The 18,127-nt window shown below is 40.9% G+C and overlaps 1 protein-coding gene across 2 annotated transcripts; it reads right to left on the bottom strand.

Moving 5' to 3' along the window:
• Positions 1 to 8,990: 8,990 nt before the first annotated feature.
• Positions 8,991 to 10,492, bottom strand: CRK (ARP2/3 complex 16 kDa subunit (p16-Arc)). 2 transcript variants are annotated; one of them, XM_087392639.1, is made up of 4 exons: positions 10,161 to 10,492; positions 9,859 to 9,931; positions 9,668 to 9,768; positions 8,991 to 9,535 (listed from the first exon to the last, which is right to left on the bottom strand). In XM_087392639.1, exons 1-4 carry the CDS (start codon positions 10,283 to 10,285, stop codon positions 9,400 to 9,402), a joined length of 435 nt encoding a protein of 144 aa, XP_087248765.1. In that variant the 5' UTR covers positions 10,286 to 10,492; the 3' UTR covers positions 8,991 to 9,399. The 2 variants fall into 2 exon arrangements, with proteins under 2 accessions (XP_087248765.1, XP_087248766.1); XM_087392640.1 differs by having other exon boundaries at positions 10,181 to 10,294.
• Positions 10,493 to 18,127: the final 7,635 nt, after the last annotated feature.

The raw sequence follows: 18,127 nt of genomic DNA, 5'->3' as shown, positions 1-18,127 counted from the left end.
GTCCTCCTTCAAGAGGGAAGGCCAATAGCCTTTGAAAGCAAGAAGCTTTCTCCCTCTCAAAGGAATTGGCCAACTCATGAATTGGAGTTGTATGCTGTTATCCATGCTTTGAAAACATGGAGGCATTATTTGTATGGTTCAGAGTTTTATGTGGATGTGGATCATGATACTCTGAAACATTTTTGTAAACATCCTGACTTGAGGGGCCGCCAAGCTAGGTGGGCAGAGCTCATGCAGGAGTTTAATTTAACAATTCGGTACCGAAGAGGAAAAGATAATAAGGTTGCTGATGCGTTGTCTCGCATTATGCACAATATGAGTTTCACGGTATTAGAGAGTGCTCTAATGACTGAGATTAGAGAAACTCAAAAGGTGGACGAGTTTGTCCAGAGCTTATGGCCTAAAGCTCATGAGTTTAAACCCGGGGAAAATGAAAAGGATGGCCTGGCATCCAGAAAAGGCCAAACTTATGCAAGATATACCATAAGGGATGGTATGCTCAAAAGAAATGGCAAGGTTGTAGTACCTGGTCAGAATGATCTAAGGCAGAGAGTCATTCGACAGTGCCATGATAGCCCATGTGCGGGACACCCAGGAGTCGAGAAGACATATGATCTCGTGAAGCGAGATTTCTTTTGGCCAAAGATGAAAAAGCATATTCATGAATATGTGACACGGTGTTTCTCGTGTCAGGTAAGTAAGGCCGAGCAGGTGATTTACAACCCTTGGAAATACCACTAAGTAAGTGGGAGAGCATTTCCATGGACTTTATTGTAGGGCTGCCTACGACACAAGGAGGGTATGATTCTATCCTTGTGGTGGTTGATCGTCTAACCAAGATGGCTCAGTTCATTCCGACTAGAGAGTCTGTTAGTGCCCCGCAAGTGGCGGATTTGTTTATTAGACATATATTTTGTCTGCATGGATTGCCTAGATCCATAGTGTCAGACAGAGATGTCAGATTTACCGGTCATTTTTGGACCGTGGTATTTGAGACACTAAGGACTGAGTTGGGAATGAGTAGTGGGGATCATCCTGAGACGGATGGTCAGACGAAGAGAGTCAACCAGACTTTAGAGGATATGCTAAGGGCATATGTGTCATTGAGGCAACATACATGGGACAAGTGGTTGCCATTGTTGGAGTTTGCCTACAATGATAGGAAACATTCCTCTACCGGATTCAGTCCGTTTGAGCTGAACTATGGTTATAGACCAGCAAATCCAACTATAGTTGGAATACCTCAGAAAGTGCCTAGTGCCGCGAACTTTGTGGTTCAGATGCGGGAGATGCTAGCACTTGCGAGAGCTAATATCCGCCAGGCTATTGATAGAGCCAAGGTGTATGCGGATGAAAACCGGTCTATAAGAGTATTTAAGGAAGGAGAAAAAGTTTTTCTCAGAGTTCCTTCGCACTCGAAGTCGTTAACTTCAGGAGAGTGTGCTAAGTTATCACCTCGATACTGTGGGCCGTGGTTAATTCTAAAAAGAATAGGCAAGGTAGCCTATAAACTAGAATTACCACCGGGGTGTAAGGTGCACCCAGTGTTTCATGTTTCTCGTTTAAAGAAATTTTTACATACTGGTGACTCACTAATCGAAGGTGTTGTTTTGTTTCAGGAGATAGAGGATAATGCAAGACACAAACCAACAAGAATCCTGGACCGAGGAACAATGCAAGTGCGCAATCGGAAGATCCCCACGGTGTTGGTTGCATGGCATGGTCTATCTCTATTGGAAGCTACCTGGGAATCTGTATACCAGTTACGGAGAGTGTTCCCAGATTTCATCATCGAGGACGCTGATGCTTGAAGAGGGAAGGAATGTTATGCTCTAGCCGAGATAGCATGACCTCGGAAAGATCGGTGGGCATTTTCTCTTAGATGACCGACTTCTGTAATATTTAATGTGCGTAAATAAAATGGTCAAGAGAAGTAACTGCCAAGGTCCTAGGTGAGGGTGTAATGGCATTGACTAGGTGGTTCTGAGTGCTAAGGCCTAGGTGCACCTAAATGTGTAATAATGCCAAGGGGCAAATGGTTTAATTGTGCCCCAAGAGAGGGGTAAATGGTGTACCAAGAAAAGGGCTAAAATGATGACATGTGGCAGAGGGAACCATCTAGGGAGTTGTGGGTTTTGTGGATAGGCATGAGACAAAGAAATTACGTATCTGATGAAAATGCGATCCACAAGAGTAAGGCTGGGTGGAAGAACGAGATGCCATCGCCCGTGATAGACAAAATCGTGATTAGAGAATTAGCTAAGGTTTGTGTCAGAGAGGTGCTCCACTAGGAGTGTTTTCACCAAGTCCTAAATCTGGCTAAGTGTTCGAGCCTACTCCTCCCCTTTCACCTGTATTGCTCTAGTTCAACTCTTAATGAGTCACATTCCTCTGTTAGAGGCAGTGACCTCTGTCTACTCCGGTTGTTTAGTCATCTCCGCCTTTAGCACTCTGATTCACTTGTTCTATGCTTTCCACTTCGTCCAAATTCCCACAACCTCTACTTCCAATTGTTGTCATTGGGACTTTGCCTCCCATCGTTCCGCAGCTCTGCTTCCTTTGCCGTTGCTGATCTTGAATCGTACTCATCATGAATGGCACCGAGCAATCCCTAGTCTACGCTTAGTGACGCTTAGTGCTTAATATCCGCTTGGAGCGTGTTTAGCTCACTGGCAATCTTGACAAAGCTATACTAGAGTACTATTTCATTGAGTTCTAGCTCAGTGTTGTGCATTAGATCCTAGTCTCACGGAGTTTTGCCTTTTGCTTGTTGTACCCAACGCCTCGGTATATGCTGCAAAACCTGCAACACCCTAGATAAGCCTTCGATCAGGTCTAACCATAAAAACATCTAGTCTAATGCAGCTTGAAGCCTTGGCCATTGAACAACCATTATTGCCTTACACCATCTCCACAAAGAGCACATCACTATACATGATAATTTCAATGCTCAAGGCGCCTTTGCAATGAAGTCTGTGATGAGGGTCTTCACCTTGTCTGTCATGAGGGTCTTCACCTTCCTTGTCTGTCATGAGGGTCTTCACCTTCCATAGTACAAAGACTTGAAACCATTTAAATGGACCTCTTTGTCTTTCATAAGGGTAATCACCCTCCATTGTCCAAAGTCTAGAAACCATCTGAATAGACCATGTACCTAGTTATGGCACTTAAATAACCAATGAAAGTGACAGCATGCTGGACCTGGTTTCACCTCCCCACTAATGTCAGAGTCCACTTGCCTCCATTGAGAACTAATTCCACGGTTGCCTGTCATCAAAGCAAGCTAACACACCTCTGGAGCACCGGCCAATAGCAAAACTCCATCCACCTAATCAGAAGCATCACGATAGCAATTGTAGCCACACCCATCATGCCTCAAACTCAAGTAATCATAGACCAACTTAGCCCTAGCCTTGTATAGGCTCTCTCCTGATCCCTTCTCCTCAACCCAATGACAACCTTCTAATTATCAAAATCTACCTTCATCTTTAAATCACTAACAGGAAGCAATTTTATACATGGGTACACAACATAAAGAAAGTTTGGAAAGTACCTCTTTGTTAACAATTGGTGACCAAATGTTGCTACTCCCACTGATCACAACTCTTTTTGTCCCCCTGTCAACATCAAATTTAGATGGGCAAGCTCGAATGTTATTCTAAATCAATTACTTCCATCAGCACAACTATCTACAATTGTGAGGCTCCAACTCACCGCACTTTATTATTTTTTCTCACGTTTTAAGTTCACTGTTTTGGATATTTTTGTCATCAAACACTGCTAGTGATAATTTTGGAAAGAGTAAAATGTATGAGAAGATTATGTATTTTGGAAAAATTATGTATGAGAGAGTTGTAGATCTCTCAGTCGACTACAAGTTTGATACTTTGCAGATTTTGTGATTCGGCATCTAGTTGAAGAAATAATAACCAGAAGATCAAGAAAAAGCACTTTGGACTGCTTTTTTTGCGTGGATTTACGTGCAAGATTTTCAAGTGCAGATTTTTGTGATTCAACCATCTAGCTGAAGAAATAACAACCATAAGATCATGAAGTACTTTGGACTGCTTTTTTTGCGTGGATTTACGTGCAAGATTTTCAAGTGCAGATTTGAGGCCCAAGATGGTCAATTTTATCAAAGATTGATTAAGACCAAGGTCGTAGGAAATTGAGAAACGGTTTAAGATCGTCCTATTGATCGTTGATTTTTTAATGTTTTTTTTTAAGAAAGAGAACATGCAACTGTGGCCTATTTTTAGAGGGAGGAGTTGTTTTGGAAAAAAGCAGGTTCGCACTTCAAAATGATAGTTTTTCTAAAGACGAAGGGGGATTTCGTAAACACAGAGATTTCGCCATAACTCCTCTCACGCGAATTTCGAGGCAATTTTTTGAGAGATTTGGATTTTCATAGAACTGAAGATCCAAAAAGAGATTGAGATTGCAATTTGAACTTGGCTGGCCTAGACAAGCCATCAAGTTGAGATCTATATTGAGATTGAGATTCTAATACCTACCTCCGACTGAGATTGAGAATAAGATACTGAAGTAGGACTCAAGGAAGGTTGGGCCAAACTCTCTTCTTGCGGGTAAATATTTCCTTTGTAAAGGATTTCCTTGAAGATACTCTTTCCTCTTCAATTCGAATTGTTTTTCTGTCTGCGATCTCATGTTCAATGACTTGGCACGTCTCAAGCTCTTTAAGATGCGCCAAGTCACTAAGCTTGAGACGCACCAAGTCACTAAACTCGAGATCTCATACAGAAAAACAATTTAAACTTAAGAGAAAAGAGTATCTTCATTCGAAGGTACCTTGGCACGTCTCAAGCTCTTTGAGACGCGCCAAGTCACTAAACTCGAGATCTCACACTAGAAAATAATTCTAACTAAAGAGAAAAGAGTATCTTTATTCAAAGACAATCCTTTACAAAGGAAATATTTACGGCAGTAAAAGAATTCCGCCCAACCTCTAATATCCCAATCTCAATCTCAGTCAAAGGCAAGTATCAGAATCTCAATCTAGATCTCAACCTAACAGCCTGTCTAGGCCAGCCAAGTCCAAATCACAATCTCAATCTCTTTCTAGATCTTCAATTCAGAAGTAAGAATCTGGATCTCTTAGAAACTTGCCTCGAAATCCGTGCAAAGGAGCTATGACAAAAATCTATACATTTTCGAAATCCCCTTCGTCTTCAAAAAAAACTATCTTTTTGAAGTACAAACTTGCTTTTTCTCAAAACAAACCCCTCTAAAATAGAGCATAGTTGCGAATTTGCATGTTCTCTTTCTTTTCTTTTCTTTTTTTAAACAACCCCCTGTTCAGAGACCCATATCTCCCAGACAGTATGGAATCTAAAGCGATCAATAGGACGACTTTAAACCGTCCGATCAATAGGACGACTTTAAACCGTCTCTCGAGTCCCTACGACTTTGGTCTTCATCAATCTCTATCAAAATGCACGATCTTGGGCCTCAAATCTACACTTGAATATCCTGCACGTAATTCCACACAAAAAAAACTATCCAAAGTGCTTTTTTCATATCTTTTGGCTGTTATTTCTTCAACCAAATTGCTGAATCACAAAATCTGCAAAATATCAAACCTATAGCCGACTAAGAGATCTACAACTCTCTCATACAAAATTTTCCCAAAATACATCATCTTCCCATACATATTACTCTTTCAAAAATTGCTACTATCAGTATTTGATGACAAAAATATCCAAAACTGTAACGTAAAACATGAGAGCAAAAATAATAGAGTGCATAGAGCTGTGCCTCACAGCAATTCACTTCTCATGTCCATCTGTGGTTGGATGAGTACAACAATGTTCAACCAACAAATAGAGCTCTTCGGTTACCATATTTGCATCCTTTGACTTTCGATACTTCTTTGACCTTGTCTTTCCTTTCTCTTGATATGCCTTATTGTACTCTCATGTAAAATGAGGGTTGAATGTTCAATCATGTTAGGTTAGCCCTTGACATGGCCTTGTAGGCTAGTGCTAGTTAGTGTTCTAGTGATCTTAGTTCCTTTTAACAAAGTCAACTCTTATAATATAAATTGCCCCATGAGTTGTTGAGCAGGCTTGTACTTTCACTTCAGTTTCACTTTTGTAGCAATACACTTCAGTTTAGCTTCAGATCTTGCTTCCTTGCTTCGCATTCCTACTCCAATGCTTGCACGCAACCCTACAGGGGTATCAAACCCAGGTTTCAGCCCTACCCTAGTCCCAACCTGTTTGAAGCTTTTCTATCAACCTGTTCTGCAGCAGCTGCCACGCTCAGCTTCCCTTCTGCACATTTGTGAATCAGTTCCTGCAATCCTTGAGCAGTTTATCTGCTGAGCAACTCAGTTTTTGGATGTACAACTTCTTTGCTGTGCAACTCCATTTTTTTCTGTACTTATTCTTTTGCAGCAGACTTGAACTGTTTCTTTGCTGTGTGACTTCTTCTGGAGCAGCCTTGAGCAGTTTTTCTGCTGTGCAACTGCAGCTGAGCATTACTGAGCTCAACACTTGCTGTTTCGCACTCTAACAGCCAGCAAATAACCTTTTTGAAGGCAGTCTAGAAGGCTCCTGCTGTTGTACATTTCAGAGCTGTTCCTGTGCATTCTGAAGCTGTTCAGCTACATTTCACGGCACTTCTGTGCATCTCTTTGGAGAAGCTTTCTACAAAAGGTGATTTGGAGCTGTCTGGCTACGGGTTTTCACAGTTTTTGAGCTGAATCCTCTGTTTTGAGGTTCATCTCAGCTCTCTTTTGCTGTTCAGACTGGCCGGGGAAGTCTAGTAGGTTTTTCTTCAGTTTAGAGCCCTTTGGAAGGAGCTGTGCAGTCACCTTTCCTGCGACAAGCTTTTGCATCGGTCAGGCTTCTCTGTGCACAGGAATATGAGTCCTCAATCTTGTTGCATTTGCTGCACATGCTTGAGTTTGAGCATCTCTACCATCCCACCTAATCTATCCTGAGTAGGAGGCACTGCGGGCAGCAGTGGTGGATGATGGAGAGTCAACAACATTATCACCACCCATTGTGGCAGGTGCAGTGGCAGCAGGTACCAGTGACGAGGTCTCACCTTATAACCTACAATAATGTTCCACAAGTTCTTGGGCACCAACACATGACACATCATGTTTGACCACATGGAGTAGTTGGTGCCATCAAGCTTGTCTTCCGGATCAAGCATACCAAAGAGGTCATTGTTTTGACCTTGCAGATAAGGCACAAATGCAAAGAACCCAAAGAAAACTGACTAAATCAAGTGACAGTACTAGGCAGGTCCAATGTCTGCTTCTAACCACACAAGGTCAATGGCCTGCTATAACTGAAATAATTTGCAAAAAAAAACCCAATGCATTTGCCAAAGAAAACTTGCACCACAAGTGCAACAAATGCAGAAGTCTTTACAGAAAACTTGCACCACAAGTGCAACAAATGCAGAAGTGCAACAAACCCAAGGCAGGCCCAAATTCTTTACAGAAAACTTGCACCACAAGTGCAACAAATGCAGAAGTCCACTGCTAGCAAAGGTGGCTGTGGAGCTCCTTGCTGAGAGCTTCTAAACTGCATAAAATACTGCTGAATTGCCCCGACCGGTCAAGCAAAAGAGAGCTCAACTGAGCCTCAAAAACCTGAGGCAGAAGCTCACAAACAACAAAAACCGGTACCAAAGCACTTGGAAATGTGTTTCTGCAGCCTATTGCTCCAACAAAATGCACATAGCTTCCTTGTTGTGGAGCTGAAAGCTGCACCGACCAGTCTGAACAGCAAAAGAGAGCTGACCTGGGCCTCAAAACTGAGGCAAAAGCTTACAAACAAAGAAAACCAAAACTCAACCCCACCCTTCATTGGACAAAGACATAGGTACAAGCCAATAAATTTCGGACACTCCTCCATCCTCCTGACAAGGCCCCAAGTTCTCTCTAGAGAAAGTGTCTAAAAGGCAGTTGCTATCATCACAGCCTGAAACATTTGGGTACTGCTGATGGGGGAGAGCATGTACCACCCTCATCAGCATTTGGCTGGATATTATCTATACCTTGCACACCATTTGGAAGCAAGGTATTAAGGGTCCCATGAAGATCATCAAGTGGAGTGAGCATTTCTGCAAAGCATGGCCAGCAGGTATCTTCTATCTTTCCCAAGCATCGAGGAATTTGTTCATCGTTTAGCATGCCACACTGGTTGTTGGTACCTGCTCTCGAAGTTAACTAACATGGTGATTCTAGCACTGGCCCGAATTGGAGCAACATCCTTGAGCTGAGAAGCGAATAATAATTCTAGGACCTTGCCAACCTCGGATGTCACCGGCTGCCCTCTATGGTGAGGGTGACGCACAACTCCAATTCCACATTCGAGAGTGTTTGGAAATAAAATTTATGGATTCACTAATCAAAACTGCATCAGATTTTATAACAAGTTAATGAATATGCTAGATGCCATGAGAACAATACACATCATACATGCTGAATGCCATGAGTCCAGCACAAAAACATAGACACTCTACATGCTCTGAAGTTCAAAGCATGGAAGCAAAATCACTCAAGATGCTCCTATACCTCGCGAACAATTGATTCTCTATATTGTTTTCAAAGCATTGAATAAAAAGTACTTTTCTCAAGGGAAGTGATTTAATGGAGACCGTCAACAAATGGAGGGAGGGACGGCCTTCAAGGGTTTTCAAATGGATAAATAAGGGTATTTAGACACCTCTTGGATAGCACCTTAGCAAGTAAAATGCATGGACACTAGGCCACCCAAATCGATGTGTAGTACGGTAAGACTTTGAACACTCAGGAGCATTAGGAGAGTAGATAGCGTATAAGAATTGCTTTCACATCTTTAATAATGTAAATGTCCACTCAAGGCACGCGCGCGCACAAACACATGCAAAAATCTTACAAAACTCGTCAAAAGTGAAACCATTATACCTTAGGCACAATAGACAGCACTAACAATCACCATCACTAACTATTTGCAAAGAATGGGGGCAAATATACTTTCCATCATCATCACAAAGCTATTTGTAACTATTCATTTGCTGCAGGTATAGGAGTACTCCAAAGCAAGGCACTAATCAAGTGGCATAGAGTGGTGAAGATGGAAGCTAGATCATTCTCTATGATTTAGGTATAAAGATAACCAAACGATTGTCTCCATTACGATCCCTTAGGATTGATTAATCATTGCACACCCTTTTAGATAAAGGGATAGCAAGGTCACATCAAAAGCAGCTTGCGTGACCATTTATTCTTTCAATAGAGAGAGATTATGGGTACAAAGATTTAAAATGGTCAATGCACCACAAATTCGTCAACTGCAGCAAGTTGAGAGATACCCAACCCCGTCTGACTTAAATGCATTAGGACTACAAAAATGGAAAGTGCTCTCAGCAGTTTTTCGTCTATACAGTGTTCTGTTTATCAGCTAGAGCTCTCATTATACAACCCATGCCTGCTCGCTCTGTAAGCTTCTCATGTAAGCGAAGGCATTGATCACATGTCGGCCTATCACCGGTTGCCAGACCCCTGTACAGATACCTGTTTGAACGAAGTAAGATGTGCAATACGTGCAGAATGTATGACATTTGCAAGGGACTGCATCCACAAACAAGCATAAAACATTGACCCCTTACAAAGAAAAACAATTTCGTGCGCCTGCAGATATCTTACTTCATTAAAACATCATAAAATTCTGATTCCAATGATGCAAGCAGGGCGTCTGTGTCTTTCGACGCCATGAGCACTCGATGGACCACAATCCAGTTGGCTGACTGGTGGACACACAAAGCAAGAAAAGTCACAATCTATATTGAAACATGGACGTACAATTTTCCGATAGGCCAAGGGTTCCTCGAGCGAACCTTACACGTTTCATCCCTAGTCCTTGTGGGAGAGTCGTCAAGGGCGGTCTTCAAAGCCTCGGCATACTGTGATCTGCAAGCAATCATAAAAATCGAGAATTTTCAATGTAGGAGGGGGCAGCATTCAGGACATCCAAGAGAACTCGGGAAATTTCAAACACCAACACCGTTAAAGTGAAGCAGCAGCAATCTGGTTAGGCTTTGAAAAGGCTCGCAGACGACAGCCATCAGGAAAAGAGGATGCACAAGAAAGCAAACATTCCATTGGATGGAGGGAAAGTGGAAGGGAAGAGAAGACTCACGATTTGAGAAGCCATTCAACCTGCTGGGACTTAAGCTCGATCCGGTTGATAATGGTCTCGACAGGCTCAGATTCTTCGAGAGGATCGACTTCTGGGACGCCTGTGTCATCGTCATCTGCCATCATGAGCTCGATGTAAAGCGCGAATTGCAAATGCTGCTTAAGAACTGGCTCGCTGGAACGCCATTCCGGGAAGTAGTAGTGAACTAGAGTACACTTGGCAGTCCCGTCCCCAGGTTAGTGGTGCGTGCACACTGGGCGGCCTTTCTTGGGAGGAAAGTCGGGCACGCGGCCGCCCAACTACTGGACACATGGCAACCTCGTCCCCCGAGGGTAGCGGTGAACAACGGCGATATGCTCTTGTATAGGTTGGGGCGGCCTTTCTTGGGAGGAACACGCTCGGCTAATGGCAAGCGGCCGCCAAACTATAGTACACGTGGCAGTCCTATCCCCAGGGTAGCGGTGAGTGCACACTACAAGGGCGAGAGGCTCTTGTATAGGCCAGGGCAACCATTCCTGGGAGGAAAGCGCTCAGCAGCGAGCACTTCTCGACTAGCAAAGGGTCGACCACGGGGCCTGTGGAGGGCCTTAAGGAGGCCACATGGAGGGCCGTGATGAGGAGGGCCGAGGGGGAGGTGCCAATGGGCCGATCACATTCCCTGGCTTGATCTAACGGCTTCTATTGCATCTTGGCCAACCCAGGCCCTTTACGTGATAAGATCCCATTTGTGGGTGAAAAAGCGCTCGCCCATTCGCTCGATTTATTCTTGTCAGGATCACACCATTGCCAATAAAGACCAAATTTGTGAAACGTTGAGGGCCCCATCTCATTCTCATGACGTTCCAGTCAATTTTCGATTGTAATTTCAACTTTTTACTTGGCCAGCACTAGAGCATTTTATGAAACTCTAAAATCCTACAAAGCCATGTGGCACATTCTAAGCCGTTAGATCAACTAGCCTATTATTAGCTGCTTTCAATATACTTAGCAGCTGGCCATGCATTCTAGTTCGGTTGGATTGCCTTGCTATTCAACAAGAAACGAACTAGCTAAGCTTCCTTTTTCCCCAAACATTGCGGGGCCCCCTTAAAAAATGCCCAGTTTCTCCATTAAAAAATAGCGTCAGCAATCGTGGCCATTTCTCATCAAGGCTGACAGCTTAGCAAATCCATGTTTCGAGCTCATAGCAACCAATGAGACATTCCTTACACCACACATGAGGATGTGACTTCTCAACTTGCATAGGACAACTTGCATAGGACAACTAGAATTATGGTCATCGTCAAACCTAGATGCCTTTTCTCCCAACCATTTGACAAGAATCCTAGCATTAGAATTAGTGAACAACAGAAGCATGAGAGTGCATAAGAGTTTGTAGGAGAACGGAGAAGTAAGTCGAGTTACGTGCAAGAAAGGATATAGAAAGAAAGAAGATGTAGACCACTACTTTTGGCCGTACAAAAGTTAGGTCCAGTGTATTTTTGTTGTTATTTAACAAGGTGGGAGAATCCACTAAGGCCATGCTTTGTTAAGGTAGGCTTTTGTATTGTACGTTGTATGGACACAATTTAATGTAATTTTATGATGAGGATGTTCATGCGTATATATACGTTATTGAGTGATCTGCCTAATATGCATATTTATGTATCTTCTATTGATCTATTTTTCCAAATTCGCCTCTTTTGTATACATGACATATCTCACCCAACATTTTGTTTATCATTAAGAAGTTGTTTTTTTCCTTTTTGCAACAACAAAAAAGTTTAATGTGGATGGATCAATCTTATATTAGGTGCAAAGATGTAACATTTCACTGAAGTTTGTTGGGATAGAATGGGGATACCAAACTATCATTTGATCTAATCGTCTACTTGATATAACCAACAATACAATCATGGTATAAATATCAACATTTTACTTAATCTATAACATTGATCATAATAGCAATTATATCGGTGTGGCCATATTTACACTTAGGGGTTTCACCTAGAATTTATGTAAGTTACCATGTGACCTCAAATGAAGGGGTTATTTAATTTAAAATGTTAAGACAAATTTGCAGAACCTTCATGCATGAAAGCGTGGTAAGAAATAAGGAAATATGCATCATGCCCAATTATCCAAATGGTATCCAATCCATAGCTACATGGATCTTACACACATTTAGGCCTCTACAAAGTATCATACCCATTAGGTAGACACACATATGCTAGAAGCACACCAATGCATTACTTTTTACACTCATGCGTGATGCATTGTAAGAAACAAGGAAATACACATGCCTAACCATGCAAATAATATCTAATCCACATCAAACTTTGTGAGTACATGCTATGTTTGTGCCATGAATTTCATGAGGTAATTTGACATGTGTTTGAGCGGTGCCTAATCAGTTAAGTAATATTGCATTGTATTACATTTTTGTTGATGGAAATATTGATGTTCATATTTTTTCCAGAGAGCTTATCGATGAAAATATTGATGGAACATAGAAACACTACACATTTTCATAGTTTTGCTTCATCCATTGCATTTTCTATCATTGAACTAGTATCTTATGACCTAATGTGATATGTCTAGTGAGTTTTTTATAGATCTCTTCAAGCCCACCGCTGACATTTGAAAAAGTCACCAAAGGGTATCTTTATCAACGGGTCTTGTGTGAATGTACATGGTATAAAGGTGTTATAAGGAGACTACACACCATATTAATGACACACATTCAGAAATGGTCCCTTTTAATCTTTACCTGAGGTTGAGTGGAATGATGAGATACAAAATCCATTTTTGCTATGTTTGCAATCATGATAGCAATGCTTTCTTGTACATGACTTTTCAAAGTCGATTCACTAAAGTACATGACTTTTCCAAATCGATTCACTAAAGTATTTTCATACAGAGAGATGAACTTGTTCCACGAAGTTTGAGAGCACATGAATTCTATCATTGACCTCATAAGTCAATGTTGTCCCAATGATACCAAAGTGCTCTAAAGGAAGAGCTAGAGCTAGAAGAGAAATAGAATAGATGCATTGAAGAGGAGGATGCATTGAATGAGGATGACATAATGTAGGACTTGATAAGCACTTACTTTGATCCTCCTTCACCCCAAGATGAAGGAGATGAGATGTCAAAGTAGTTACGAGGACCTAGCACCCAACCATAACATGAGTTCTAAAGGAGGAGATCTTATGACATGAACCAAAGACCATGTTATATGAAGGGGCTAGCAAATCTTGCCTTCAAGCATTCCTCTAATCTTAAATTTGCAAGCAACTTATGGATGGTCAAACACTACTATTTTATTCCAGGGTTTGAGTTATCTAATTTGATGTTTCAAACATATTTAATGGTGGATAGATGTCCTAGGTTGCTTCAAACACTACTTCCAAAAGGCAATGCAATTCTCAAGTCAAGAAAATATGCAAAGAGAATACTTGCATCATTAGGAATGATTCATGCATGTCCCAATGATTGCATCCTTTACAAAGAAACATGCAAGAACTCTACAACTTGTCCACAATATGGTGCATCTCGATACATGCAAGATACACAAGGAGATACAATTTCGACAAAAGTATTATGTCACATTACCATTTAAACACATAGAATGCATTGTTTCATTGTGGATCATTGGTAGGAGTTATGGATTGGCATTCTTGTAACTGCTCCATGGATGGAACATTAAGGATTCTTGTAACTACTCCACGGATGGAACATCAAGGATTCCTTTAGATGGAAATGCTTGGAGATACGTAGAAAAGAAGTGACCAGAATTGGGACTTGAGACTTGGTATTTGTATCTTGGTTTGTCTATAGATGTTGTGAATCCATTTGGGCATCACGCACAATGGTAGTCACAATCTACAATATCATCCATGGTTGACCATAAAGAAGGGGCATATGATGTTGGTGCTCATTGTTCCAATCAAGCATAAGGTGAAGAACATGGATGTATGTCTAGACACTTTGATGTATGAGTTGCAAGGATTATATAATGAAATGGATGTTTATGACATTTCAAGGCCTTTTAGCCAACATGACTTTCAAGTCAAAGGCGATTCTATTGTGGATAATGCAAGATCATCCCAACTTGCACGATTGCTCAGGTATATAAATTCTCTTCTTCTCAAATCACCAAAATCAATTTGTGATTGGTTGCGTTCTTCTTTCACTTCTCAAGACTTTTTTCCTATGTCTTGTTGTGTGAGCATGTTATTTTCTTGCTTTAGGTCGATCATTTAAAGCACATTGTCATTTTCCCTGGCATGAGAGGTTTGGCATTGTTATGTCCTATAAGGTTCTTTGAAGCACACTATAATGTGATTCAAAGCAAACTGTTATGCACTAGCATCATTGAGCCAACACATTGTGCTATTCTATGAAGCACACTATAATGTGTTTTATAGCTTACTATAATGCACTTAGAAGTACATAGAGTACACTAGCTATGCTATATAGAACTTTTGCTTAGCATCGTATTTGCTTGATCCAAGTTAAAAGTGCTATAAAGACTGTATAATATGCTATCATGCTTTGATGTGCCTTATAGAACATAATTTTTTATCCATCATTTATGATTGATTGTGGTACTTCAAATCACACCTTTATTTGATATTTGTGGTGCTTCAAAGCACACTTGTTGTCTACTATCGTTTTTTGAGCATGTAATTTTTTTCCAACCTTAAAAACATAGTTGTAGTTTGTTCCTTAATATGTGGATGTTTGCAATTGACAATACTAAATGGCAAGGTAGTTGTTGAAAAAAGTATTGCCATATGGAAAACATCAAGGAAAAATTAGTACATAGCCCTTACATGTTTCAGCTAAAAATTGGAACACATTATTAGTTAAACCAAAGGGCATTACTTTGAATTGATAATGCCAATACCTAATGAAAATATGTTTGGGGTAAGCCTTCTCTTATTTAGACTTGTTGGTATCTAGATATTGAATCAAATTCAATAAAATTTTAGCCTATTGTAATTAATTACAATCATCATGTTCCATCAATTTTTGTGAAATATTTAGCCTCTTGCAATTGATCAACGAGCTCACCAATGCAAGGCATAGGTGTAATGAATCGCCTTAGATATAGAGGGCTTCCTCTTTCATTTCCTTCCAACCATGGATTCCCTGAGCTCCTCTGATGCCTCTCGTGAACCACCTTCAGTTTCTTTCCTCGTCCACTTTCCATGTGGAGCTCTCCTTCCAGAATCCTCCCCCTTGCTCAGCACTTGCCACTTGGCTTCCAGCTTTGGTGCCACATGTCCCACAAGGGACTCCTCTCTTTATAGCCCTCTCTAGGTCTCCTTATGCACCACCTCATAAATGCCTAGACCTAGGCATGACCCTAGATCCAAGCCCTTTAGGCCCTATTAATGCAAGTGCTGCCAAGCCCTTTGGCTTCCCGCCTTATACCGTGATCACATGGTATTATAGTTGATGTAACATTCTCTTCCCCTTAGGAAATGTTTACGTCCTCGAAAACAAAATTGGGAAACCTCCTCTGGAGACTGCTTACCCTTTCCCATGTTGAACTCTCTTCAGATCTATCTTTCCACTTAACCAGACGTTCTTTCCATATAGTACGTCCCGTTCTTTTTTCTTGTGTATCTAAAATTCTTTCTGGTTCATGTGGTAAAAGATGCAGGTTCAATGAGTTCAACTAGGACTTCATTTCCAATGAAATTATCATCATCTCCTAATGTTCTTTTTAGTCTACTAACCTGAAAAACTGGATGTACTCTACATCCCTCACGTAAGGTTAATTTGTAAGCAAGTTCTCTGATCCTCTTAAGTATTGTGAACGGTCCATAATACCTGGGAGACAACTTCAAACATTTACCTATCTTTAGAGATTCTGAAGATTCAAGTACCTTAAGATAGACTTTCTCATTTACTTCAAACTCCAACTTTCTACAGTGGGGGTTTGCATAAATTTGTGCTCTATCTTGAGCTCTTCTATGCTATCTTTAGCTAACTTAAGCGTTTGATTCATATCCTCAAGAAAGTCTTTGGCCGCTTAAACCTCCTCTTTTTCGAGTCCCACTGTCATTGGGGCTCTTGGTTGAAATCCATACGTCATCATGAATGGAATGAAACATGAAGCTGAATGTTTGGCACTGTTATATGCAAATTCTAATATGGGCAAATACTGTTCCCAATTAGTTTGCCGTTTACTTACATATGCTTGAAGCATATCCTCAATGATTTGATTGACCCTTTCAGTTTGATCATCACTCTATGGATGATCCACGGTGCTCATATTCAATGAAGTTTCTAACCTCTTGAACACAGGCCTCCAAAATATCTGTTAAATTTGCTATCCCGGTCACTAACAATACCGGCTGGTAGCCCATACACTCTATAGATATGCTCCACAAATAGCCTAGCTAATTCTAGAGTTTTAACATCTTCACTGACAAGAATAAAATGAGCCATCTTGGTCAACCGACCCACATAGAGTTGTGCCCCCTCTGTGTCCTAGGTAACCCCACAATGAGATCCATGGAGATGCTTTCCCATTTGCCAGATGGAATCTCCAATGGCTGTAGGAGACCTCCTAGCTTAAGGCATTCAACCTTATTGACCTGGCATTTTTGGCACTTCAATACATAATCTTGGACATCCTTACCTATTCCAGGCCAAAAGAATTGTCTTTTCAGAAGCACATATGTCTTCTAAATTCCCAGGTGTCCAGTACTCGGACTATCATCACATTCAAAAAGGATTTGGCGCCTAATGTCATTATCATCCGAGACACATACTCTACCCTTGTAGAGCAGGTAGCCATATTCAATAGTATATTTTTTCCACTTGAGTCCTTTATCACCAACCTGTGGTGTGTCACCATTTCCATGCAACTCCTTAGTGAAATCCTCTTGATTAGTTGGATCCCTATTTTTAACTGCTTTCCATATTTCACAGAAGTGAGGATCAAACTCACATTTCCCCTTTGAGGACTCTAGGAAATCATTCTGAAATTGAGTAAAACTCAATTCATTAACAATTGGCATTTGGCTAAGAGAGTCTCCTACCACATTGAACTTCCCTTTCCTATATGTCAATTGCATATCAAACTCAAAATCACTGGCATCTGTCTCAACCATGAATGGTTCATTGGGATCCACTACTTGTAAGACAGGAGCTGCCGCTATAGCTACCTCTAATTTTTCAAAACTTCTCTTTTGGGGTTCATCCCATATGAAGGTGCTTCCCTTCCCCTTAAGGTGGTCCGTCATCGGAACACTAATCCTAGCATAATCTTGGATGAATCTCCTATAGAATCTTGACAAACCCAAGAATATCTGTAATTCTTCTAGATTTGTAGGATGTGGCCATTCCAATATGGCCCTTACTTTGTCAAGATCCATACGTACCCCTTCTTGGGATATTATATGTCCTAAATATTTCACTTTTTTTGCAAAGAATTCACATTTGGATGCTTTAGCAAAGAGTGAATTATCCCTAAACAGCTGGAACACTCTCCGCAAATGTTCCAAATGCTTTTTTCTGGTTTTACTATAAATAAGGATATCGTCTAAAAATACTACAACAAATTTCCCTAGATATGGCCTTAAGACACTATTCATAAGTGTCATGAAAGTTTCTGGAGCATTTGTTAATCCAAATGGCATTACTTTAAATTGATAATGCCCATACCTAGTACAAAATGATGTCTTAGGGACATCCTCTTCCCTAATTCGTACTAGGTGATATCCTGATCTTAAATCAATTTTAGTAAAGTATTTTTCCCATTGCAATTGATCAAAGAGCTCAACAATGCAAGGCATAGGATACTTATTTTTTATGGTGATTTTATTTAGTGCTCGGTAATCTATGCATAAACGCATAGTACCATCCTTTTTCTTTACTAGTAAAACTGGTGCATACCAAGATGAGCTACTTGTTTGGATTTGGCCCTTCCTAAGATCATCCGTTAACTATCTTTCAACCTCACGTTC

Source organism: Dipteris shenzhenensis, chromosome 21 (genome assembly GCF_047967505.1).
Source record: "Dipteris shenzhenensis isolate YYH24624 ecotype China chromosome 21, Dip_SZ_1.0, whole genome shotgun sequence".
In the NCBI taxonomy this organism is placed as follows: domain Eukaryota; kingdom Viridiplantae; phylum Streptophyta; class Polypodiopsida; order Gleicheniales; family Dipteridaceae; genus Dipteris; species Dipteris shenzhenensis.
Note: the sequence above shows the minus strand (reverse complement) of the source record. Positions and strands in the feature narration are given on the sequence as shown.